This window comes from Passer domesticus, chromosome 2 (genome assembly GCF_036417665.1).
Source record: "Passer domesticus isolate bPasDom1 chromosome 2, bPasDom1.hap1, whole genome shotgun sequence".
NCBI classification, from domain to species: Eukaryota; Metazoa; Chordata; class Aves; order Passeriformes; family Passeridae; genus Passer; species Passer domesticus.
The window spans coordinates 31,210,763-31,238,327 of NC_087475.1; the positions used below are offsets into that span (position 1 = coordinate 31,210,763).

General features: G+C 43.8%; 1 protein-coding gene and 1 long non-coding RNA gene across 4 annotated transcripts; one reads left to right on the forward strand and one right to left on the reverse strand.

Annotated features, from left to right (window-relative positions):
• Positions 1-22,926, forward strand: LOC135293654 (uncharacterized). 3 transcript variants are annotated; one of them, XR_010355782.1, is made up of 6 exons: positions 1-100; positions 1,080-1,243; positions 2,101-2,195; positions 2,814-2,908; positions 12,205-13,662; positions 21,854-22,926. It is a non-coding gene; the product is annotated as an uncharacterized LOC135293654 (long non-coding RNA). The 3 variants fall into 3 exon arrangements; XR_010355783.1 differs by lacking the exon at positions 12,205-13,662; XR_010355784.1 differs by lacking the exons at positions 12,205-13,662; positions 21,854-22,926 and adding an exon at positions 3,195-3,871.
• Positions 20,182-26,947, reverse strand: PDCL3 (phosducin like 3). The gene is made up of 6 exons (XM_064408080.1): positions 26,694-26,947; positions 25,524-25,653; positions 23,745-23,835; positions 22,950-23,093; positions 21,904-22,112; positions 20,182-20,582 (listed from the first exon to the last, which is right to left on the reverse strand). The coding sequence occupies exons 1-6, from the start codon at positions 26,697-26,699 to the stop codon at positions 20,440-20,442; spliced, it is 723 nt and encodes a 240-aa protein (XP_064264150.1). The 5' UTR covers positions 26,700-26,947; the 3' UTR covers positions 20,182-20,439.
• Between the last annotated feature and the right edge of the window lie 618 nt (positions 26,948-27,565).

Consider the following 27,565-nt stretch of genomic DNA (forward strand, 5'->3'; position numbering starts at 1 on the left):
CTCAAGGCCCCTCACCATCTCCACAGCCCTCTTTGACACTCGCTAATGGCCTCATAGCCTTCTTATATTGTGACACCCCAAACTGCCCCCAGCACTGGAGGTGAGGCTGTCCCAGCTCAGAGCAGAGCAGGACAATCCCTCCCTTGCCCAGCTGGCCCTGCTGTGCCTGATGCCCCCAGGACAGGGCTGGCCCCCTGGCTGCCAGGGCACTGCTGGCTCATGTTCAACTTGCCATCCACCAGGGCCCCCAGGGGCCTTTCCATGGGGCTGCTCTCCAGCCTCTTGTCCCCCCAGTCTGGTGGTGCATTCAGGGTTGCCCCACCCTGGGAGCAGGATCCAGCACTTGTCATTGCTAAATTTCATGTTGTTGGTGATTGCCCAGCTCTAATTTGTCAAGGTCCCTCTGCAGATTGTCTCTGCCCTGGAGGGAGTTAACAGCTCCTCCCATATAGTATCATAGGCATACTTACTTAGTAACCCTTTGAGTTCTGCATCCAATTTTTGAAGATATTGAAGAATCTGGGCCTAAGATGGAACCCCACTTGACTCGTTAGCAGCCTGATGTAGCCCTTTTTACTCCAACCCTTCGCACCTGATCCATCAGCTGGCATGTCACAGCCTGTCTTGGCATTTTGCAAAAGCAAGCCCCTGGGCCTTTCTTCTCCATGCCTTTTCGTTCACATCTTCAGACAAAGAGCTATCTATAATTTTTGTCACTTTCATTTCCAGTATGTCACTATGGATTATGAAATGTAAGCCACCGTCCGCCCATTTAATGGAGCACATCACTGTGGATAATCTCCCTGGAATGTAAATCAGTTTACTGTTACCTGGTTACTGCTGGTACATGCACAAAATGGAGAGGAAATGGCTCTAGCAGGCTGTAGCTTTAATATATGGTGTTGAGCATCTATCAGACTCCCCTTATTTTAATAGCTGTGCTCAGAACAGAGGTGTGATGCATTCGTCTGCATGCACAGGAATATGTCCGTCTGTATTTAGAATGTCATGATGACAAGAATCATTCCCACAAGCCAGGTTTAAATGAAAGTTGCCTATCACATCTTTTTTTCTTCCAGAGAAGCAGCTCGTGGTCTTTCCAGGAGGCAGCTGAGCAGACTGCCTGAAGGGCAGGAGAGGGCATCATGCCAGCTGGGAGGAAGGTCAGCCTGGGTCACACACCTCCATTCCTAGCATGGCGTCCACCTCCACCAGTCTGGACAAGCTCATGGCAAACAACTCTGTAAGCGTGGCATAAACCCTCTCATCCCTGCATTTCACATCCAAATTGGAGAAAAACATTGCAGAAAGGAGCAAGATCCAAATCAAGCCTCAGTAGCAGCTCCGGGAACAGAAGGTGTGGGGCTGAGGAGAGCATTTGGTGCCGCTCACTTGTCTGACAATGCTGATGCCACTGTAGCTTTAAGTCAATTGTCACTGAGGGATCCAACATCCTTTAAATCTTACAGGCAGACTTTTTCTAATATGGTTTGAGAAAGGCTCTGCCCTTGAACTGGAGGCATTACAATAATGATACAGGCTTGCCTTGCTTTTGTCCCCACAAAGTGCTGAACACAGAGATAGGGTATTCAGTTTCCTCAGTAAAGCTTTGTGAAAAAGCACACGTGCACATGTGTACATGAATACAAGACACACATGGTCACAGAGATATTGGCACAAAAAGATGCTGAACCTCTTAATGGACATGTCAGAAACTAAATCCTTTGTATTCAGAGAAGCTGTGGTGTTTTAATGGCAGTGTTCAATACACTCTCTACACTTATCCATGTAGAGAAGTGTTTGCTGCCAGAAACAAGGGCATTTCCAAGCAACAAGTGGACTATGTGGTGTTCGGTTTATGTTTTAGCACAGAGCCCAATGGGCCTTACAGGAATGACCAGCACTTACAGATGTGACCAAGTTGTGTCTGAGAGCACAGTGACAACCATGCAGATGAGCCCTAATGACACTAAGAAAAGCCCCTGAAGACATTAACCAAAACTCTTTCTGATTCTTGCAGGATGCCACTTCATCAACAGGTTGTATATTCACCATGCTATTTTTGTATGACTGTCATTTCCAACCGTGTTGCATTCCTAGGTGTGGTCCTCAGAGCCTGCCAGGGGGAGAAATCCCTATTGCTAAGGAAGTCCCAGGCAGAGGATGAGGAGAGGGGACAGAACAAGGCTGTGAAGGTAACTAGTTTTCCTTCTTTGTTTTGGGGAGAATTCAAGGGCTATCTCACAATGAAACCTAATTTGTCCTGATCTCTGCATGGCAGTGTCCTGGACTGCTGATTAATTAATGGGCATTTGACAGGTTGAGGAGTGGGTGGTCTAACCAGTACCTAACCAGATCTTTGGTTATTTAGCAACATTTAAAACATATGAAATCCTCTGTTCATAATGGATTATTACTTCTTATTATGAGCCTTTATCTTATGCCACTGATCAGTGACTGATTAGTGGAACCTAATCTTCAAGTGCAAAAATAATTTGCTTTACCTCGTTCCCTCAAGTTTTCAAATTTCCCGTTTTTCTGACAACAAAATCACTCTACAATAGTTCTGATTTTACTGCCAACATGAAAGAGTTCAGAGACTCTGAATTACACAAGACAACTCATTCAAGTTGCCTCTTGAGCCCACGGAGGATCTTTTACATTGTCCATGGACATTTTTCCTACAATTGTATCTAAAGATTGTGCATATTGCATTCAGTTTCCCTTCCTTGAAATGCATAAAGTTAAAAGAAGAAACAGTCTCAACATCTTATTGTGTAAATCCTTCTGACACAGTTTCCACGTTTTTGTAGGAGATGAGAACTGATCAGTACAAAGTAGGTCAAGAACTCCTGAGAGACACAGTGACTGCTTTTGATTTTTCTACCTTGAAGTTCAAAGAGCATGAGTAAGTTCATTGAAAGAGGAAAAAATTAGTTATTTAAAGAAATAAGGATTCCACTTTACATGTAGTGGCCAGAGAACTTAAAAAGGAGGAGCAGGTCATAAACAAGGTGGTGTGTGCATGCACATGCATGTGCCTGTATGTACTTTCCAAATATTGTTTTGAGACAACACTACCATTAACTGAGGATGAACACTTCCTAGCATTAAAATCTGCTCTTTTAATGAGTTTGGTAAGAAGTTTCATTCTATATGCTACATCAATACACTTTGCTTTATATCAACCTCAGTAGAGCAACTACATCTTCAAAAAATTTACTAGAGCTAAGGACTACATGGACTGAAATTTAGAAAAGACAGCAGCTACTCTCTCCTTCAGCTTCTGTAAGCTGAAGTAAGTAGTCTTTCAGCATGAGAACTATATATTTTAAAGGAGCTGTGCCCAATAAGCCGCTTGTCTTTTGGACCAGACATTGGTACCTAATCCTCTTTTGTTTGCAGAACAGACATTGCCTACATGTTAGAGCATGGTGTAGAGCAATAGAAATGTTGAGGAGAGTGATGGTACACACTAGTGAGGAGTTATAGGATTGGGACTTAGATCACCTGTGAGAGAACTATATCCATCAAGAAGAGTGACATTTTTCACTGTTCTTCTGTTCAAGGGACAAACTAACTGGGGAGTTTTGGGGGCATCAGCCTCAGCTGCCACATGAATGTATACTAAATCAGGTAATGAGGAAAGAACTGCACCACCTCAGGCCCTCCTGGCCACATTGTGGCTGCCTCTGACCCTGGTGAACTGACATTTAGGAGAGAAAACAGAGGAAGGTTAATATGACAGATGGAGACAAATACCAAGAAATGATGGAGGGCTTATCCCAGAAACACTAGTGTGGTCAATTTAAAAGCTGTTACTTGGATAAATTCTCCTTTCAAGTAGTGAAAGATGTTTGATTAAAGCTGTGTAGGTGGCTAAATTCTGTTCTGAACAGCTCTGTTAGAGATATACCCTTTGTTTCATACCAGAGAGAGGGCAATAAAACCTGTCTGCTGAATTAGAGGTAGCATGAGTAAAAATTGAGAGTAAATCGCTCCAATTTACCTCGAATTTGTTTACTTTCTATATTTTTGTTAAACACTGCATATTACTGCCATTTGAAAATAGGTTTTTCATGCTCCACACCACTGAAAAGATGTGCTATAACATTACAATGATCTCTTGTTCATTCATGCTTTCAGTGGTCCACTCAGAAAACAGTCATAGGAGATGGTCTGTCCCTCCTATAGCTCAGAGTGGTGGTGTCTGTCTCTCAGCAAGTCCTGGATTTGCCTCAGAAAATCCCTCTTGCCCTCTTGCTTTGTGCTGTGAGTGTCCATCCACTGCCAGGCAGGTGTGCTTGTTCTGTGGTACCTAGGGAAGAAGGGTTTGGTTTGCCCTACAGCTTTCTCAAGACAGAGAAATATTAGGGAAAGGATTCTCTGAGATATAGGATTGCTTTACTTTGATAAAATTTCACCTATGAACACACCTGGACCTGTTGGAGCATCCAGCTCTCCCTGAGCCCAGCATGGGGCAAATAGGCTTTCTCTGGTGGCCCAAGAGCACGACCTGTCTCATGGCACCAGTGGCCCTGGCACAACTGGCATCAACTGCCAAACATAAGCACATAAAGCTGTTGGCAAACACAAAGGCACAAAGAGTATTTTTAGAAGCTTCCAAGCCTTGCAATTGTTGAATAACGATAGGAATTAAGAGCAGTGTTGCAATAGCTGTGATTGTCAGAGATAAATGTAAGTCATCATTAATAGTGAGGTAATATTTCTTCCTAGATTGGCTGATGTAGCTGGGGAAAAAGAAATATTAGCCCAGATGAGCCCCAGGGAGCAGAAGCCCTTCTTCTGGTTGCCAGGTTCTGTTTCAGACCTTGATCACAGCCCAACAACTAGTCTACTCTTTTCTAACTGAATCAGTGAATGTAAGGAGAGATGCTACTTCTGCTAACAACCCTCATCTAGCTAAAGTGGAGAAATCAGATTTGCAGCTCTGGGATAGGCTGTTTGTGAATAGCTCTGATTCTTTTTCCTGCTGTGCAGTGACCTCAGCCAACACGAAGTGCATAGCTCTCCCTCACTAACCTGTGAGTCTAATTGGTATTCTGTAAAAGTCCTCACAATGCCTTTTAGTTAAAGCAAATGTCAGAAAACACAAACTCCTATTTTCTTTGTGAAAATTCCTCCAAAGGAAATTGCAAGAACCCTAACCACACAAATGCTACCTCTCAGCACGGGCTGCGCATCCAAGCACTTAATTTGGACTTTTGAAAGAAGGGCTGTGCAATACAAGATTCAAGATGTTTACTTTCCTAAGTCTCTTTCTGGCCAAGAAGAATGACTTCATCCACAGGGTGGTCCAAGCTTTGTTTTGTGTTCCTGGAGCCCAGATGCCCATTTGGAGACTCCCCTCGCGAGCCATGTGGACACAGCACCTCCCTGAGCTGCGCTTAAGCACAGTAGGAACATGAGGAACTGCTGGACTTCCCCCAGGGTGCAAACAGCTGCTCCCCATCACCTCCCATCCCACCACGCAGTCACGGCAGAGGCACAAATGAGACAGATGGAGTCAGCCCACAGGCTGGATGTGGCCTCCAGCTGGAGCTGTCTGACTTCATAGCTTGGAGCTAGTTAAGCTAAGGATTGATTACTCGGTGGCCTTTTTTCCTCTAATGACATTAATAACATCTGTGAAGAACATGACAGTTTTACTCTGATGGCTACTGTGTATCTTACCTAACCTCAGATTCCTGCAAGTTAGGTGTTGAAACCTGAAGTGATCACCCAAGGCTCCCTGTACAGCTGATGCAGGGAAATGGGTGTCTCCAGAGGGTCAGTAGTCTTATCTGTCTTTGCCATCTCTTCTTCTGTTTTTTTCTACAAAGGGAGTGAAATCTGGCTGGCTCAGGCTTGTACACTTTAGCCTTTAGATACCAAACTTCAGGCAGATGAATCTCCCACTCATTAAGGCAGATTACCAAATTAACTAGAAAGTCTCACTAGCCCCTTTCTCAAAAAATTACCCTCTCAGAAAGCTGGTAAATAAGTAGGATCCTCACTCAAAAAATCCTTCTGCCCTATATGTGCAAAAATAAAGATTACAGTCTCTGGAGTATGGTGATTTTCTGGCCTGTTTCTGGGACAGCCTATTTTCCTGTACTCAAGAGCTTTAATTTTATAAGAAAAAGTAGCAAGCCCCCACCAGATTTTCCTTTTCCATCCCCTTTAAATAAGGAAGTGCACCTTCAGTAAGCATGGAGATCCCCAAGGCCCATGTCCCCCTCAGTTGTCCATCACTTGCCAAGCAGGTCTGCAGTGCACCCCAGCTGAGGGGCCCACTCCTTCCAAGCCTTGTCATAGAGTCTCCAAAACACAGCCCTGCTTTCCTCACCTGAGAGCTTCTTTCCAGCAATTTCAATGGAAAAAAATTGAGAGAAACCCTGCTCACCTCATTCCTTCTATTTCTCCCTCGTTGACAAGAGAGCTTTCAGCTGGTGGACAGGTATTGAATTTCTGTGTGCCTGAGCCATGTGCAGTGCAAAGCAAGGTTAATAGATTTTACGGCCAGAGGGAGTATTCTGATCACCTCCTCCAACCTCCAGCATCACACAGGCCAGAGGCAGGAGCTGTAATTACACCAAGTTTCCAGCAGAAATGAAAGAACACAGTCCAGACCTAATTGTCCTGCCAATCACATCATCCCACAAGTCCCCAGATTCTTTGACCCTTAGTAATTTTGCTGAGGAGAGTTTATAATCACAAGGTGTCTCAACATGCAGCTCGCATCGTGTGCAAGAGAGGACTGACGTGTTCGGCTTCAGAAGAGGAAGAGAAGAAATCCATGTGTATCTTCCTGAAAGTGGAGTTTTTCTTTTGCTTTTTACATTTTTTCTCCACACAAGACTAAATGGTAGGTGTAGCTTTCTTCTTCCCTGGCAGCTCTTTACAGCTGTTTACAGCTGTGCTGCCCTCTCTCTATCTGAGAGAGGTTGAAGGGCAGCGTTTCTTCTCTGGCCTGGCTGCAATTAATTGTGGCTGTTGGCCCCTCAACCTCTTGTCTGGTGATGTGTTTCTAAATGCATTTCTATGCAGTTCCAGGACTCTAATACCCTCTAAGACAAACTCAGAAGACCTACTTTGAAAAGTATCTAGAGGGTAAGGGAACAGTTACCAGACAGATTTATTGCTGAGTTTTCCTTCTGTTCAGATATGTTAATAAAATGCCATTCTGGTTTAAGGAAACTTGGACCAGAGAGTGTTTAGACACGACTGCAATTATTCCTTGGAGCTGGCCTCATGTAAGCTTCTGCATTAATGAGGGATCATCTCTATTTGCACCAGTTCGCCGGCAGCACGACCAGCAAGCAATTAAATTCTAACAAGCACAAGGCTTGCAAGAAGACTCTCCCTGCACACAGACAAAGGTTGCTTGGGCTTGGAACCAAGCAGGGGGATGTAAGTCTGCTTTTCTCACCCAGCCAGCCCCTAATAGATATGGATTTTTTTCGCAGTTAATACAGTGGCATGCCCTTATCAATTGCTATGTCATCAAGTCCTATGGAATGTGTAAATTCTCCCTCTGCTGGAGTGTAATCCTATTTGGCAGAGCATTACAAGGGCTGTACCAAGAGTGATTGAGAAGTCGCAGCAGAGAAACAGGAGAGGACTTTTGCCAGGGTGTTTTTAGGGGCCAACTTGGCAATTTTCTTATCATCTCTTTCCATTTCCATCCTCTGACATTCCAGCTCAGTGCTCAGCCACCATTTAGAGCAGGTGTAACTCTCCTTTCTGGATTACCCCGATAATACTCTCCAAACCACCTCTGGCAGTGCCAGAATCCCTGAGGAAGGCAGGAAATCTGCCTTCCTCACTTGGATGATCTGGAATGAGGTGAGCTTTCTGCAGAGCAATACTGCTCCAAGTGCCCCTGGGTACATCAGTGGCTCAGAGATGCCAAGTGCAGTCCAGTACTGAAATATACAAACTCTCCCCTTTTCGTGCTGTGGTTTTTGTTTTACCTTTTAATGCTTTAGTATGATATGCCTAGTAAATCTTGAAATTATGATTTTTAAAGTTTCTAAGATCTAGAAAATCATTATCAAAACTTTATTATTTTATTTTTAAACTTACCACTTTAACAGTAGTTGAATTTCCAGGTGAATTACTTTCCTATAAAATGTCATGCTAATAATAATGCCTTATAACTCCCAAAATCATCTGTTCCTTTCCTTTGTCCAAGAGGAACAGTTGCTTAGTTTGGTTTTAAAGACTCTAAGTGGGTCTGTGGCATGTCTCCTCAGATGATCCTGCCCAGTGCTTCATTTTCCATCCTGTTAGAAAGCTTTTACATAATGCCTAACTTAAGTTATTCCTGCTGCAATATGAACCCATTATTTCTTTTGCTCTTCACAAGGGAGAAGAAATTTTTCCTCTTCTCTCAGCAGCCGTCTTTTGCATATTTGAGGAATATTATCATTCTCCCTTCCCCCATTCTTAATCTTCTTTCCTTGAAGAAAAGCAACCCAAATGGAGTAATTCTTTCTGGTAGGTCATGATTTCAAGCCCTCTGATCCTTGCTGGAGCTCCCTTCTGGATTCTCTCCAGCTAGGCCAGATCTCTCTGGGATGCAGTGCCCAGTGCTACACAAAGTACTCCAGCTGAGATATTATCTCTGCTGAGTAAAACAGACAAGATAGTGTATGAGTTTTCTGTGCTACATTTAGTAATTTCCAGAGAATCTACTTTTCCAGAAAGAGTAATAAATTATGCCTTTGATCCTGATCCAAGCAGGCTTTCTTACTAAAAAAAAAGCTGGGAAAGAGAGAAATTAATAGAAATAAAAAATTTGAATGTGTCTAGGAAAAGGAAACATTCTTAATTCTGTGCATGGTGCACTAGATACTCATATAAACAAATATTTGCTGAAATATACTGGCAGAACAGGTTCAGGAAGTTAAAATAAGGAGGTTGAGCTGCCAGTGAGGAATGAGGTCTTGTGTTTTCCCAGTGATCTTTGGTAGAGAGCAGCCCTTAGTCTCAGTTTTCACGGTTCCAAAGTCACCACTGTTTTGGAGAACCCTGGGATATAGCACACAGTATCAAGCTAAGCAGCACATCCAAGGCAGTTGTTCCTTCTCTCTGAAAAGACTAGCTTAGGATCTAGCTTTTCTTCCCTTGTACTTGTGTGCTTCTAATGACCCTCATCAACAATGAACAGTATCATTTCAATAGGGATGAGGTTTTACCAGGACCCTTGCCTAGCAGCGTAGGAAGGTGTTTCAGCTATGGTAAAATGAGGATGAAGCTCACCCCACTCACCCAGAGCTCCAGGGCCCTCACATAAAGCCTGCATGAGGCCACTCTCCTTTGCCGTGGGGACAACAACCCTGTCACTGGCACCGTGTCAGTGGCACTGCTCAGTGCAGGCAGAGCTGCTGAGCCTCGGAGCAATGAACACCCCAAACCCACATCTGCCCCACCATCCCCTGCCTCCAGCCTGGGCTGCAGGCACCCACAGCTGGGTTTCTGCCAGCAGCCTCCTGACGTGGTCAGCCCAGAGCCTGGAGCCCTGTGTGTCCCTCTGCAGTTTGTGAATGTCACCTTTTAGCAGAGATTATTAGTAGGCTTTGTCTGACTGACAAGCACTTGTGTTTTGCCTCGAATCTTCGAAGGCAGCAGGCGAGGGGGCAAAGAGCACTAATAGAATTCTTCAATGTCATTTTAATAGGATCACTGCTTTGTGCTAGCTATTTTTTCCCCTCTTTATCTTTTCCTGTCCTCTGCAAGGCTCTGTGTTAATGCCCTCTGGTGATACTGAATTCTTTCCAAGTTTCTCAAAAAAAAAAAAAAAAAAAAAAGTCCCACCAGCATTAATTATTGTTCCAGGAGGATATCTTCCCTTAAAGATGCAAGGTTTCTCTGAAGCCATCTGTCTGGATTTTCTTCCCTTGGGACAGAGAACAGTTAGCAACTCAGTATTTCCAAAAGGAAAACCACAGCTCATGTAGATAATACAAATGACCCAGCTGCCCTGGGAAGGGAAGCGCCGTCTCGTGTGCGGTGTGTTCCATACGCTATCCATCCACCTTCCTCAGTTAATGAGCCTCAGACTTCTTCATGCTGGTCAAGATAAATATAAAGCTCCCTAACCCTGAAATAACCATAGTGAGGTTGCCATGGCAAAAAGAAAAAAAAAAGGAAAAAAAAAGGAAAAAAACTTCAGTCCATCACAGATTATGCTAAAACCTGATATAGAGAGACACTAACAGTGCATTGAGACATGGAAACATGCCTGTGATGTTCTCCAAATTACCGTGATCTTGGTACAGTTTCGATTTTATAAAACATCCTGTTCTGTTCATTTTTTTAACAAGATACATTGGGATTCTGCCTTATGGGAAGATGTTCTGAGAAGAGGGCTGGGATATTGGAGCTTACTAAACATCTAACTCAAGTATTGATGTCGAGACATGATAGAGGCAGAAATACTGCTCCACACTACTTGTATTAAAATTTTGTGACCTGACCTGCAAAAAAAAAAAAAAAGAAAGGATATCTCATCCAAAATTTAGAACCCAACTCCACATTTCAGTTTTACTGTTGATAACCAGGCAGCTTAATTACCTCCCAGAGTGATTATAAGGCTGGGTTATTTAAGGTTTGAAAAGCTCTATGGAGGTTCTAATAACTGAATGTCAATCACATACAGGAATTGAGATGTATGGGGTGCTTTGCTCGTGGGCACAGGCCATAGGCTTGTATGGGCAGTGCACACACCCAAGCCCAGAAATTTCCTGACCCACTGTGGACACCCTTGTCATGCATGGGCCCTTGGAGAGCCCTTCACCTCTACATGAATAGCATAAATTGTGGATTGTGCCTACTGCAGATTAGAAAACTAAACTTAGAAACCCAAACTGCAGAATCCTTCTTGGGCAGGGCTCTGAAGGAGAAGTGGACAGTCCATTCCAAGGAACTTCAGTTACACCTTGGTAAAATGTTTGGTTTTTTTTTACTCTGTTCTGAGTAACAATCCAAGCAATAAACAGACAACCAAGACACAGAATCCTGAAATCTCACAGAACAACACTACAGCTCTGCAAAGTACAGCATTAAATCCTAAAACTTGAGACCATACATCCTCCCTGGACTGTAAGATATGATGTCTACCCTGTCACTTTCATTATTAATGGGATGCTGTGTGCTCCAGCAGTTCTAGTTGGGGTCTCTTTGGCCATTTCTTAGTGTCCCTAGCCAGAGTCCAGCTCTCATTTCTAAACCATCCAGGTTTTATTTCTCCCCTCATCAACATACTTGATGGTCTTTAGCCATAAAAAATGGGGTTTGACTTCATCTACAAACAAAGTTTCAAAGCAATACTGTCATGAAAAAGTGTGTCTTCAGAAAGATCAGAGGAAAGTGAACCCATGAAGAGGTGCTGAATCACCACCTATAGCAGAGATCTGGGACAAAAACATTATTAGAGGTATCACATTAGGTCTAAAATCACTCCTGGTCTGCTCATGAGGGACAGACACTGAAAAGTTCCTCAAATGATTACGCACCACTGTTCATGCAGATGGAGGGTGCCTAACCCTCAACTACTGAGCAACGCACAGGACTGCACCTTGACATGCCCTCACCAAGTCTAGAAATCAGTTTTACTGAAGGAGATGGCAGATTCTGGTGCTCTGCTCCCCTCCAGTGCCTCCACAGAGCTCCCAGGGAGCAGAGCTGCAGTGGGATAGGCAGCGCTGGCTGCTGTGCGGCAGCATCCTGCATCCCTGCAGGTGGCTCAGCTGTGGGGACACTGAGAGTGCTGCTGCTCCTCAGCAGAGCCTGCTGGGGCCGATGTCCCCAGGGACGGGGAAGGTGTTCTGTTCTCATGCCTCCTCCTGTCTCTCCACCAGGGTGGCAGCCACCCACCCCGGTTGGTACCTGCAATGCCAAGCCAGGGACTCTTCTGAGTCTGATCAGAAAATCAAAGATCCCTGAAGGCACTCTCAGTTGCCTGATCAATTTGGATTGTTATTTATGAATATTCTTTACAATCAATGCAACTTTTAGTTTTGTTTTAAGTTTCTGAGTCTTTCTTAACACCACTAGCCCTCAGATTCTTAGCTGGAGATGGTTTTCTCAGTCTAGGGGTGTCCACTCATGGTCCATGGTGCTCTCTACTCAGTATATCATGTGAGTTCTAATGCATTATTAATGTAGTCATGCAGTGAAAGTAATCTATTTATGCAGGTGTTTCTCCAGAAGAGGGTAGATGGTACTAGAAAAAGGCGTGGAAATGATCTTACCTCAGAGAGGAACAGCAACGAGGAACTTGGAAGACTTTCACCTGTCTCATACATTGGAATGTGCCTGTCTTGCTACACACAGGTTAAGCTCACACCTCAGTCTTCTGGATTTGGATCCAGGTTCTTTCTGGAAGCTGATTGGATGTGATGTTTTTGTGGACAAGATGTGTGGATCTGTGGTGATGAGGGATCAGCAGTTCACAGTCAGCTATTGTGACCAACATGGTGCAGATTTATTCTTCCCAAAGAAGTCTTACAAAGTTAATAATCTAGACACTAGGTTTAAGTGCAGTAATAGATAGGTCAGAATGCAGAAAAAACAAGCTGTAGGAGGTGCATTCACTGGAGCTATTAGAAATCTGTGGGACAAGTTTACTCGTGCCTGCAGTGAGACACATTTGAACATACAAATGGCGTGCATATCTCACTCTCTGTATTCACGGAGTAGAGCTCCTCAAGTGCTGCCAGTGGTATTTTACTGAAGCCAGATTATGTCTCAAAGCACACAGGCACTTTAGCAAGGAAGGAAGGAATGGTCCTTTTCATGGAGAACACTGCCATCTTGTGCACAATTGCATTTACTTAGTGCCCGACATGATTGTGAGAAATTATACTGCATAACTGGCTCACTCTTCTTGCCTCTCATGAAAACTCCAGCAGAGTTCAAGCCCTTGAATGAAGAAGTATCTCGAAACAGCATCAGGTGTTCCAGTCCTCAAGCAATGATAACCAGATCTGAACTGCTTTCTGGGCTAGCACATTTTTCGTTTTTGTCTGCCCAGGACCTTCAATAAGTATACTTAATGAAGAAAGCCAGCTGTATTGCAATGAAATCAATAAAATGGAAAAACAGGACTGACAAAGTTCTACAAAAGCTTTTGCTCTTTAACCAGTGGAATAGCAGAATTTATTCACAGACTATCTGCATGTGCTGGAAGCCATGCAGACTCACTCTAAGTACAGCAAGAGTAGAGAACTCCTGTGCAGGAAAATCTGGCACAGATGGACAAATAGACAAACCAACAACTACTCTCATTTAGCAATTGCCCTCACACTGTGCTTCATAGCTCACTGCAGATATAAATTACAGAAAAACTTGAAATACCAATATATGGTCAGTAAGCCGGAACATCATGGTGAGGAATATGAGACCCAGAGAAGCTAGTTTTTTTATGTAAGGAAGAGCTGCCAGAGCTATAACAGGAAAAGCCAATCCCATTTCCATGCCTCATCCATTACTATGTCCTCCCCAAAATGCAGAGCAATGTGTATCACAGCAGCCTGGGAGTCCTTCTGCAGAGGTATGAGACAGATCAGGCACCCATCATTCTCAGGATTTCCACACTACATTGCCATCCACATTCTTTTGATCATCTCCTTCATGCAGGAAGGTCTGCTTCAGGTAAGTTTTTGTCTCCCTGCCAGCAAAGCTGGAGGGTGAACCAGTGACTCCAAGCACTCCCTGGATCCTGGTGGACCTGAGCACTCCACCAGCAGCTTGCTCTCAGCCAGGGTGCTGTCCTCTCTCACTCTGGTCTGCACATGCTCCCCTTTTGATGGGGCAACAGAGTGTAATGCACCAACACTGGGTGGGGACAATGCGACAGCTCTGTCACTGCACAGAGGTGCTCCATTTCAAGGGGGCCTTTGTACCAGGGAAAACTGCTTGGGTCTTTTGAGGGGACCTCTATGGAGGAAAGTCGAGACTGCAAAAAACTTTCACTTTCTTCCTGCCTGTATCCAGCTGAGCATCTGGGTCTCCAGGGAACTATCTGCATTTCAGAACAAGGTGCATGATGCACAGCCCAGGGTCCAGTTTCTTGGATAGCTCTGTAAGGAAATCCCACGTGCTTTACACAGAGCGACAGCTGCAGCTGGTGTGGCTTTGGTGATAAAAATTTTCTCCTGATTGAAGCCCAGAGTGATGGAAGCATGCTGGTATTTTAGCTGGGAGGGTGTCCATGTGCTCAGTGGTTATCCTACCATTAGGGGAGGAGGAGGACAGGGGTGTGTGTGTTTTGCAGAGAGGATACCAAAACCTTTGGTCACCATTTTTCCTGAGGTTTTAAATCCGGAAGTGTCAGCTACTCATCAGTAAAAGGACAAAGATTTTTTTTTTCCTTCTCCTTTTCTAGCTGCATTCAACATGGGGCTGCTATCGATAACCCAGTGATGCGATTGTTACTCAACTGCATTTAAAATGAAACTGATATCTCTGTTATAATACAACACAAATGCATGGGGCAGCAGCTAACTTTAAAAATGACACTGTAGTAGTGTTTTTAAACTGAAAATGCCATTTGACATCCTAATGTAGAGGGAAGGCCTGTATTACCCACCAGGCTGTATTACTCCACTGCTATGATGCAGTGAGTGCTTACTGTGTCTTGTAAAACTGTATTTAAACAGTGCCTCTCACCTGAAAGATTCAGAGCTTTTCCTGAACTTATGCTAAAGACAGTTTATTAGCAGGCAAATAATACAGCAGTATCTTTTCCTGGCTTGAATTGCACATGGTTATTTTTTTTACCAATTGATTCTACCTGCCTGATTTCTGCTCTTAGTGTGAGCGAGTGCTCACTTGCTCACCCCCCAACATTTCTCTGTGGATCAGAGCATGCATCTTTATAATTTTTATTCCTATACACTGAAGTGAGGGAAGAAGTTCTCATGGATGTGCATGAAATTTTCTCTGTGATTTAATGCTGCCATACACAAAGTCCATCTTTTGAGAACAGTGCTTCTCTTAGTCTACCCCAACACCAAATATTCTTGAAGCCTCACCATAATGCAAGCTCTAAAATGTTTTATTATCTTCTTCACCTTTACCCTTCTGTTCCAGCAATGGTCAGATTGCTCCTCTAAGCTACCCATCTGAGCTCCTTTCATCCTGCCTGCGCCTCTTGCTCTTCATCTCTTCCACTTTCTCAAGTGCTCTTGCCTTCACTTTTGTCTCAGGGGGAGAAGGAAGACAAGAAAAAAAACTTCTTCAAGCTCTTCCAGGATGAGACCTTTGATCTGGACTTGGTTCACCCCACAAGATGTAGTTCATATCTCATCCCTCAGGACTATTAAATTTTCTAGATAGGCATAATCAGAGTGAATGCACCTCAGCTGGAGAAGTTTGGGGATGTTTACCAGACAGGAGACCCAACTCCACATCTTGCATGTTCTCCTGCTTTTGCTACATCCCACAAAACTTTGCACCCTTTTATCACCAGCACTTTCTTGTTACAGACTGTAGTGGATGTCTTAATGTTGTGGCAGATCTCTGCAAGTGTCTGTTACTGGGCTTCTCTGCCATGGAGGCAGCCCTCACAATTTCTCTTCTAATCACCTGAGCCAACATCTAAACCACAGGAAGTGACAGCCAACTTGGAGGATCCAGGGTATCCCTACTTTCAGCTTAACAGAAATCATTTGCATATGGACAGATAATTAGTGAAGTTTCCCAACACCCCCAAATGGTCTGTACTAATTCACAGAAGGATAAGCTGCAGTCATGCAAGAAGGAGATGAGTACCTGTCTTTGCTGCCCTCCTTGTAAATGAAAGTATTCCCATAGATATTGAGGGGAGGGGGATCAGGATGACACATGCTATAGCACGAGACAGTTTCTGAGGGGGTAGGCAAAGGCTGTCTGAAAACCCAAGACTTGCTCTCACTAGCAAATGCTGTAACTTTTGCCTTTACAAGAATCAGCTTTGTGTTTGATAGAATACTGGGATTACTTTTTGTAGGAGACATATTGCAGCACAGGCTTACAAATACACATAATTACATACATCTCATTGTCCATTAATAAGTTTTACATGGACTGTTCTGCCTTAGATCACAGTTTCTTCCTTATTTAACATTTGAAGTGTTAAATAGAAACAACTTCAGAATTACTTGATATTTTCCTGACATTTTTATCAGACCTCAGCTTCTTCAGTCAGCTCCATAAATTCAAATTAATATGATGAAGTCCTAAAAAATTTGGCATGTTGTCAAGAGATGAATTTTTTAACATGGTATATGAAAACAAGTTATATTGTTCATCAGTCTCCCACAGAAGTCTGGAGAGAATCTCTTGCTGAGAGTCTCTTGCTGCTTCATTTTCATTTTTAATGGTTCTGCTTTCTACATCAGGGAATGAAGCTTTTTCCTGCATCACAACAGCCATCTGCAAGTAAAGAGACCTAAGAAGTTCAATACTTCTTTTTAATTCTGTGAAGAGCTAAATACATCAATAAAATACTTTATGCCTCCTACAACCCTTTGATGACTGAATTAACTAAATGAGATTGAAATGAGGAGTGATTTATAATGGACTGTAATAAGAAATGAGTTCAACTGCCTTCCAAACAATTGACAGGGAATATGTTAGTTTTAGCAATGAGAGGGAAGCATTCTCCTTTGATCTCAGTGAGAGTAAAGTTTCTTTAGACATGATCCAATCCCAACAAATATGCAGCAAAATGTTCATATAAAGGTGAGGGATTTTACCCGCTTCACCAAAGAAGAGCTACTCCAAGATACTGACATTTCTGTTAGAAGTTAGGGAAGTAGATTAACTTCCCCAGATTTCCAGAGCGTAAAGACAAATTATTCTGAACTTGAGTTTTTAAAACAGGAATAAAAAGTGCATCTTAACTTTCATGAGAATCACTGTAGATCAGAATGACTTTCTTCATAAACTCCACAAAGACAAATACTACTGTTCTCTTGTCAGGCTAAGTTGTGGCTTAGCACTGTGTGCCCATCCTGTGCACTGATCCAACAGAGCTGGATGCACACACTCAGCTTTCTCATAGTGAGCCATCTCACCTAAGTTAAATTGCTCCTGGCAACAAGGCCAACCAAATACCTGAGCATATTTGGGAAAGTAGGTGATAGGACAGCCACGAGGAGGAGGCAGGAGAGGCTGAGTTGAGCCCTGGGAAAGTAGGACCTGGCCAAAACAAGTACAGGACAGCATAGCCATTGAAAGGACTCCTGTATTTCACCCTCTGCAGCCACAGTCCTGCAGATGCTTCTACCTATGTACAGGTCCCTAACTGTGGGACATGGCTGGATTCAGTACCTGGAGAACTTGCAGCTTAACCATGGCTTTGCCCTGTTTGCACAATACCTGGCTCTCCCTCTGCAAGTGAAATTGATGTAAAACATTGCCCTGCAGGTTTGGTGAGTCCATATTTGAATAAAAGATCTGGGGGAAAAGAAAAATCAGAATGGCAACTTACCCAGATCAGGGCAGCCTGTCATGAACCCAATGCAACTAACCACGTGGCCTAGCTAAGCAGCAGACTTCAGACTTGCACCATGAAGAGAACTGTTTTATTACTAGTGATGCACTTACATTTCACACAAAAAACTCCAGTGACTGTCCACTAATGGCAAATCATCTGCCCCCATCTACAGCCCAAGGTTACTTCTCCCCTGCCACCATCCACTGGCACGGCTGCAGTGTGGGATGAGTCAGGGATGTTCCCACAGCAGTATGCAGGACAGGAACCCACACAAGCCTCAGCACTGTTTACAGGATCACTGCCTCTGATTTCTCCCATGACAGCTGACAAAGACCCTTCTCAGACCGATGAAAAGTGAGCATTGATCTGACAAAAACTGTGGACAGGCTGAAAAAATATTGATAGTGCATTTAGCAACAGTGCCCCAAGCCTTGGCAAATGAGAGCTCACACTCTCCAGTTATTTTTTTCCCATTATATTGCCCCTTTCTGCAATGTGTATTAATTGGCTGTTTTGGTTTGCTATTTAGCAGCCAGCTTCCTTTTAAGCTAAAGCTCATTCCCTTAACTGTGTTTCCAGAGCTCATGCTCTGCCAAAAGGTTAAACAGACCTCATTATGTTTCCTGCAGAGACCTAATTTCTACTAAAGGCCTTGAGCACGGCAATATGATTGGCAGGAAAAATAATAATGCTACAAAAAGCTGTTTTCACACCTAGCCAAAGAGTGAGAAGCATAGATACCATTTGAAATGATGCTCCATGTGGGTCTCATCAGCTGGGCAGGATATTCAGCCTCTTCTGGTTTGTGATGATTCTCGTATCTGCCCCTTTCAGTATGGCATCCTCCAGTGGCATCCCCCAACATTTCAGCAGATTAAGCACTTGAGGATAAAAGATGGAGGTCAAAATATCCCAATTTCTCCTGAATTACTGTTCCAAAATACAGCTGCCTATGAAACTGCAAGGCAGCCTCTGCTGTAGCCCTGACAGCAGGGAACAGGCACTCTCCCCCTCCCCAAGACAGTCCCCTGCATAAACCTCCCAGGCAGACCAGGTCTGCTTCTTTTTGAGGAAAGACAAAACTGCTGCCTGGTGGAGCCAGAGTTATCATTCCCAGGCACAGGATACCTGGCTACCCACAGCCAAGCAAACTGGGACAACCCATATGCAGCCCTGGTCCTCTTCAGGACCTCAGTCCTCTTGGTGGTCCAAGAGCTCACAAACCCCATTAGCCCACACACAAAAGTAGAAGGCAACTATGGTTTTAAGACCCTGCTGGAAGAAAAGACTGTGAAGGAAACAGTCTGAAGACCCACCCCTCCTTTTTATTCACCCCTAGCTTCTCTAGTTTTTCCAAAAGTAATGCAGTCCATGTGATCAGAGGTCACTCAAAAGCACAGTTCAGAATGAACAAGCAAAAGATAAGCAAAATAGGCAGTGTAGGCTTCTACAGAGAAGAGTCACCCTTTTCCTAGACTGTACAAAGTTGTAGGTGAGCACAGTGAAGCACCAAGTCTGCACTTGGGACAGTCCTGTGTCATGAGAAGAGTGCTGCTATGCAATAATATTCAGGATCTATCAGTTTCTATTGTGTTGCATTTGGCTCACTGGCACAAAATTAATATTTTAGCTACTCTGCCAAAAAACACCTACGAGAAAAGAAAGGAGACAAGTGAAACTCAAATCACCATTCATATCTCAAAGAGGAAGCTCTCCATCAGGATCTTACATCCTCACCTGAAGGAATGGTTAGCTGTTGTTTGGACTACACACTGATTTGTCTCAGCGTGCTTGAAAGTCACTACAAACTAATAAAAATTTTTTTTAAGTACTGCTGCTTATTGAGTATTGCACTCTGTACCATCCACCCACAGAATCCACCAGCACTATAACAAAATGCCATTGGGGCAGCCTCATTAGCAAAAGCTCTTGGAGGCTGTTAGCCTGAGTGTAGACCAACTGAAAATGTAGGTGGACATTAAATCCAACCCAAAATAATCAAGCAGCTCCAAATGTCAGCAGATCTATAATCAAGGTGGTATTTAAGTTTATGCTCTTCTAAAGCTTCAGTTATTATTACTGTAGCTGGAAATATTTAATATAGGAAGATGTCAGTTCCTAAACATCATCCTTCCTTCCACTTGGCAATGGCACTACTTGTAGGAACACCTGACTTCTGATATGGTTGAAGAAATCAGCAGCTTCACACTTGGGCACCACCATCTTGAATTTTATTCTGCAATTAACAGGCAAGATGGTGCAGGAAATTCAGACCTTGTAAAAGGCAATATAGTGCTGCTAACTCAAAAGTGGAATTTGGCACTCAGCAGTTCCCAGGAGAGGCTGGCCATCCTCAAGGCCTCTCTCAAGATGCCTGGAATCCCAGCTTACAGCCTCACGTTGTCCCTCTAGTGCCAGCACATCTCTGCAGAGGACCACACACCACTTTCAGAAGCACCTGCCTTGTGGGTACCACCCCCACAGCTCTCTGTGAAGTCCAGGCTGTCAGAGGTCTGGGCACAGTGGGCTAAGGGATGGTCCATTTAAGTGCCATAAGCAATTAAGACAGCTATTTAGGTTTGATCTGTACAACTTAAGCTTGTTAAAAACAGTGCATTTACGACCACATCATAGTTCAATTTTTTTTTAAGAAGTAGAAAATTACTATGAAAATAATAACAAGAGACCTGTTTCTATTCACATCTGTATTTTAAAACCTTTGAGTAAGATTTACTCAGGCTTCACATACAAAATGTCTTTCAGCATCTTAAGTGAAGCTGCAATTTTTAAAAAACAGAAATGTTTTTAGTTTCTAGAGGTTTCTAGAATGAATGTCTTGAAAGGCTACCCTTCTGGGGCTCAGCAAGGCCTTGAGGAGTGTGTCCAGTGCTTGAGGTGGGAACACTGGCTGCAAGGGCACTGCATCAATCCGGATGCAGACGCAGGAATTAGTCATCCTCTGAGTCACTCTCCCCTCTGGCTGGGACACACGCCCTGATTGAGGACATGAGCTGGTCCTGGATCTGCTTCCTGGGGTTCTCTTCGAGGTCTGTCTTGATAGCACCCGACTCAGAAATCTTCCACTCCAATTCTGTACAGTGCAAAACAAGAGTCATGAATGTAGGGGAGCAAACTGGAAAAAGCCTACCCTTGGCTCCCCAGGTGACTTCCCTCATCATCCTACCACTACCACCACACCAGGGCCCTCCTCCTCTTCTTCTTCCATACCCAGATCCAAGCTCCTGCCCCGTTTACCACAGCAGCTCCAGCCAAGCCCTCCTTTCCCAGTCCCTAGTGCTGGCACAGGTCTCAGCCCAGGGCACAAAGGTCAGGGTACTGCTCTGTACCCACCAGTGACATCCCCAGTGCCAACCTGCTCACCTTGCAACCAGGAGTGCAAAAGAGGTGATGGATACAGAGCAGCAGCTCTAGAAGCAACTCTCCCAGTGAAAGTGAATTCTACCCCCTTCTAACCACAAAGGGCAGAAAACATATTTGCACATCCATTGCCAGTCAAGGAATACTGCTCATACATTACAGCTGCTCCCATCATATACTGAGCTCATCACAATCAGAAGCAGCAGGGAATAAATTTAATAAAGGGCAAAAAATCGTAGAAATTTCATTTACACATCTGAATTACAGGTATTTTCCATGGATGTACCTTGTAAATAGAATTCACCCCTTTGCCTCTACATCACACACTAAATATTAGTTCCTTTAGACAGTAAAGGGAGACTTCACCACCCGCAGTAAGCCCAAATTGGGCTGGATTGCTTCCCAGAAGTGGTAGAAAGTCAATACAACACATTCAGTTGAAACTATTCTCCTACTGCTGCTGACAATCCTATCATCAAATCTAATTTCTTTCAGATATTACAGAATAATGAACAACCTCACACTTTCTTTAATCTTCAGTGGAAGGCACATGTGCTTAGGGAGAAGGAAGACATAAAAGTGCCAAAATTTCAGTACACAGCTTTCTGTGATGACTGAATTAAGATGATTCAGCCAGGGACAACAAACAAACATATGCCATTATCTTGAAAATTAAACAAGGAGCCCTACAATCCAGTGGGCAAGTGCACAGACTATCATGTCACAGCAGGCAAGGGCAGTCGTTCATATCTAAGACACCTGAAGAACATGCAGGGGTACTGTTTACCTTAATATATCCAGAAAAATTTGTTGCACCCAACACAGGGCATAAATATTTGCACACACAAGACAAACACCTACATGTTGGCCTATCACTGCTTTTACATGACAGCCATGTGGTTGAGCCATAGGGGTAGAAAAAAAAAAATCTAATATAATTTTCAGTACCTCCCTTCTCCTAAGCCTCATTTCTCTCATTCCCAGCAATACAGCTTTGGTTTTTCCTTTGGAAGAGCAGAGATGCAGACACTCACCATCCCTTGTCAGGTTCATGCCACCGAACACCAAAGGCCCAATGAACTGAGCTTTGATGTCTCCCTCCAGGTACACAAATATCGTGGGCAGGTTCTTGTCGGGGTAGTTGGGAATGCAGGTGGTAGAGATAGCTTTGATGAATTTCACGTCTCTGAACTTCTTTGCAAGCCCACTCATATGTTGATTTATTAAGGCACAGAGTGGAATTCTGCGAAGAACAGCAACAGACACACATAAGGAGAAAACAAGAGACAACTTCAAAAGTAAACAGCTCCAGAAGAAAGGTCAGAAATATCAGATCGATGAGTTTCTGCAATGACAGAAGTACCAGAAGCAACTTCTGTATTCCAGCATTCAAAGGAGATCAGCACTACTAGAGATTCTGGTGTGTGGTGGGTTTTTTGTCTGAATATATTAATAATGCAACCTTCTCCTCTATCCCCTTTTTATTATGGGAAAGTGGTTTATGAATTTAAGATACTTAGAAATTGCATGAGCAAGGGCAAAATAAAAACAAAACTGCTCCTGGAAGAAGCAAAATATGATCAACACCTGAGGCAATTAGAGACAAAGAACAACAGCAACTATTTATAACCTTTCAAAAAAAAATCTAGCAACGTTAACAGACCTTTCTGACAAGGTCTTCTATCATGGTGACAGGACTGCAACCCTTGCTCACTCCATTTGTATGCCACTAGAAACCAAGCTAAATACACACTGATCCTTCCTATTCACAGCCCCTTGCATTTGATCCAGAATAACTTCCAAAGCTTGGATATTCCAGTGGCAGCAGCTACCTCTATGGAAGCTGTATGGTACACATCTTGCTGTGTTGTACAGATGTATAAAAAAACCACTTCATGGTAACATCATTCTAGAATGGAGTTCAGCAATCTTGACTCAACAGTATTAAAATTACTAATTTGTTTTTATTTCTTAGAAATCCAAAATTAGTCCTTAGTTCCACAATAACTACACAATTACCTTGGAGCATTTCCATATATTGACAGTGCAAGGTTTAATGGTTTTAAAAAAAAAATCTTACCCTTGTTTGTAGAGGTGTAAGACTACCCATATACCTTTTCCAGCTTTTGTAACCTCTTGAACATAATCCTTTCCCGAAATCTCCAAAACTTCCCCGAATTTATTCTTCATTTGAGCTGCCTTCATTTCTGCTAACCTTTGCTGCCTGAATAGCCAGGAATGAAAAAGATATTTTGTAAATAGATGCATTTTTTTTGACAGAACATAACTTGAAGGAGCTGGTTGAGGCCTAGACTTCAGAGACAAATTACAAACTTCTTCTAACCCCAGTGCAATAAAAGCAAAATGACTGTACATGCTGTTGTATTTGCATCATAGGCTAAAGCCACATGCAAGAAATAAATCTGTGTTTCATGAAATGCTTTTTTTCCTCATTTCTGGCCTCACTAGACATTTCTTCTTCAGATAATACACTACCAAACTAAATGGCAAAAGCCATGAGAGACATTAGAAGACAGAGAGAAACCAACACTAATTATGCAAATCTGCAGCACATTAATCTCATTCACACAAAAATTAGGAAATACTGGAGGTGATTTTCAAAGCTCTCAGGATCCTTGGCCGTACACTCAGCAGGTGCACATTATCTCTGCAAAGCTATGCTGTAGATAAAGGATACTGAATTCAAACACTGTTATCCTTTTAAAGACACTTAGAAGCTCCACAAGAGACCAAAACCACAACCCCCTTCTTCCATCATCCTAAAAACATCCTTTCTCTTCAACAATATCTAAAAGTATATAAAAGAATGACCCTCCAATTATCATTAAAGCCAAATTCTGCAAGCTGCTCTGACCTGTACATTTCAATAGCTCTCTCATCTTCCTCATTAAATTCATCTTCATTCTCTTCTAGTTCTTCCAGAGTCATGTCCTCATAAGTTTTCACTAGAATAGAAGAAACATTAAATCAGCAAAAACCTTGTTCCAGGATTAACACCCATTAACTTTCACCAGTCCAGCAGAATTTATTTACCCTAAAGACAGATTAATAGGAGGTATGCAGTGGATTTGTAAAAATATTATCTTAGAATAATAGAATGGCTTGGGTTGAAAGGGACCTTAAAAATCATCCAGTTCCAACCCTTCCTGCCAAGGGCAGGGACAACCTTCCACTAAACCAGGTTGCTCAAAGGCCCATGAACATGGCCTTGAACATTTTCAGCGATGGGACATCCACAACTTCTCTGGACAACCTGTTCCAATGCTTCACAACCCTCACAGCAAAGAATTTCTTCTTAATATGTAATCTAAGCCTACTGTCCTTCACCTTAAAGCCATTCCCCCTTGTCCTATCTATCACTCCATGATCTTGTAAAGTTGGAATTGCCATTAGGAGTTGGGACTTCAGTGACCCTCGTGGGTTTCTTTCAACTCAGGAAATGGTTCCATTCTATGGTTCTAAAAAGACCCTCCCAGCTCTTTTTTCAGTCCCTTTGGCACTGGAAGGTGTGCTACAGTTCTCCCCCAGGCTTTCTCCACTCCAGGCTGAGCAGCCCCAGCTTCCTCCACCTGTCATTATTATTCCTACTGGATTGTTAGGAAGTGTTACGTCCTTTAGAGATACAGATGGAAAGAATATGATGGAAAAGGCCTCTGAGCTCAAGGCTGCCCAGATTAGCACCCTACTACCTGCAGGAGCTTTCAAGCCTAGCAGCTGCAGCACAGACATGCACATTCACCTGGCAGATTCCCTTTGCACTGTTCCTGTTTCAGTTTTTAAACATTTACTTCCATAAAAATATAGAGCTGACATGAAGAACAAAGCTTTCCTGTGCTGGAAGAATCCATGTGTTGAGGAATGTATTTGTTTGATAACATTAACAGCTGCTCACCCTGCACAGATAAAGCTTTGGTATCCCTACAGACCTGGAAAATGACACATTGCAGTCCTGTGGGGCACAAAGCTTTAAAAAAGAAGAATTCTATTTATCTGAGGTAATGAAGTCCTTGGGAATGTTTTGGTTTAGAAGCCTGTGTTTAAAAAGGAGAATGAAGACCCTTGTCCCAAACTCTCAACACCTAACTTTCAAGATCAATATTCAAATCTATAGATCAATATCTAACTCCTACTCAGAGTTCTCCAACAGCATCACATAACAAACAGTCAATAAGTGTTACAAACATTTATTAAGCACAAACATCTGTGCCTGTTTAAAATAAGTAATTTAAAGACTAAAGTCAAATAATGCAGAGTTTTCCTGAATGATGCCCCATGTCCTCATAATGTTTCCACATGGAAATCTTATTTAAGGTCAGACCTGTTTACAACTCTGGTGGTCAAAATGGTCCCATTCACTATTTACTTATCACACCATCCTACTAATTACACCTTGGCTGAAGTATGCTTATTCCTAACAATAGTAAGAATATAAATAAAATCACTTAATTATAAGGTATATTCTTTAAGAATAACTTAGGGCTCAAGACTTTCTTTTTTTTCCCCCCACAGACGTTGAAGTCACTTTGGTTGTGTGGCATATAAACATTGCTGCTGGTCATTTCTTTGAGAAAGCTTCCCCCAGGAGCCATTCCAAGGCTTGTCCTGCTGCTGCCTGAGTTGGCTGATCACTCACCCAGAGATTTCTGAAGGATGGCAAACTGCTCCTCTTCCTTTGCCCGTTCCTGTTCCTCCACATTTTCCTTTGGAGGAAGGATACCTTTCTTGCGCAGAATGTCATTCCACTCCGTGTCTTTATTTGGATCCTAGAACAGAACAACAAATGGATGGTATTTCCTCAAGGAGAATTTTACCACTTCCAGAAATTAACACAGTTGCTAAACTGGTAACTGGATGGACGGTGCCAGACAGCCACAGTGCAAATCCTCTTGACACTGAGGCTTCTTTCCAGCCCCAGACCTGCAGCACCCTGAAGCCTGACTTTGTTTTATTCCATCCCACTCACAGCACATACAGGAGGTCTTGGCTGAGTATCAAAGTTTGAAGCAAATTCTGCAAAACAAGGCAAATACACCGCTCCATATTGTCGAAAAGCTGAGTATGAGATTTTCCTATTTAGCAGGCAATTTTATTTTTTAAAATACAAGAAATCTCAGTGATAAGCACCCATAGGTGGATTGTGCTTCCTGGCTGTCTTGGCCTAGGTCCAGTTTAGAAACTGAACACAGAAACTGCTTTGGTATAGCTTGTGCCAGTACACCTTACACCAGGTCTATTCACAGCCATATGACCATCTCTCTTCTCCCACTAAGCCTTGCATACTTTACTTACTTACTTATGGACTACCGGGGACAGGAAGGGAGGGGTAGGGGGCAGAAGGGGAGAAGAAACAGAAGACAATAAAAAAGAACAATGTAGCTCAGCAAACACAACACCAGACTTTTTTTCCCCCCATCTCTGACCGCAGTCACCTTTCCCTCGACCCCGCGTTTACTATCATTTACTATCACACTGATGCAGCGCCCGAAACGCCGACCCCCTCACTACAGTGAAATAAGTACCGTAGCTGCAAAAAGAGCAAGAAACTGCCACAAACCCAGCCATGGAGCTACCGAACAACACCACTACGTAGGAGCTACCTCACGTTCGTGCCCCGAGAGAGCGGCACGAACCCGGGCCGCCCCCACCCCGGCTGCCCGGGGCCCCCGGCCGGGGAGGGCGGCCCGTGGCTGCCGGCGGGGCCCAGCCCGGGCGCGGCCCCAGCGCTCGGCCCGGCCGGGCTCGCCCGGCAGCACGGCCCGCACAGGGCCGGCTGCGGGGACACGGGGACACCGCGGCTGCTCACCTGCATGGTGCGGCGGGGCCGGGCCGAGCCCGGGCAGCGGCGCTGACAGGGCCGGGCAGGGCCGGTCCCGGCGTGCGCGGCGCGGCCGGAGGAGGCGGCGCTCCCGGCGGGGCGGGCCCGGAGCCGCCGCCGCTTCCCGCAGCGCCTAATAAGGACGGGCCGGGATCCACGGCGGGAGGCTTCGGGCTGTGAGGAGGGATCGTGGAGCGGTTTGGGTTGAAGGGCACCCTGAAGATCGAAACTCCCCTGCCGAGGGCAGGGACACCTTCCAGTGAATCAGGCTGCTCCAAGCCCCTTCCACCCTGACAGAGAACAACCGTGCTTGAGCAGGGAGGTTGGGCAGGTGACTCACTGTGGTCCCTCCCAGTCTTTTTCTGTGATTCCCTGTAACTTTTGTGTCCACTTCACTGAGCCTTTTTTATGTGTTTGTTTTTCATACCCTGCGTTATTTTCCTGCTAGTTTATATTCTTATTTTCTTTCCCTGATCTGTTAAAAAATAAAATAAATAAAATAAGCAATCAAGCCTTTATTATCTATTCTTATTAGGCATAATCAGCTGTACTTGTAATATTGTTATGACTGGATCACAGCCAACTGATATTACGAAAAATGTGTCTCTTGATAGTTACTTTTATTTCAGTTTTGAGTCTGTGTTAAAGTATCACTCAGAAAACACTAAAAAGTGTATCAGATGTGGTGACCCGAATCCATTTGGGATCATATCGCATTCCATACAAACAGGCACCTAGGCCTGCCCTCTCAAAGGACTGAGCAAGCCTTTTCAGCTTCTTTTTCAGAGACACATGGCAGAGGGAAGAGACCTGCTCCTGCCTCCCTTCCCCTCCTTTTATTCTCTGTTCTCTAACAGAGA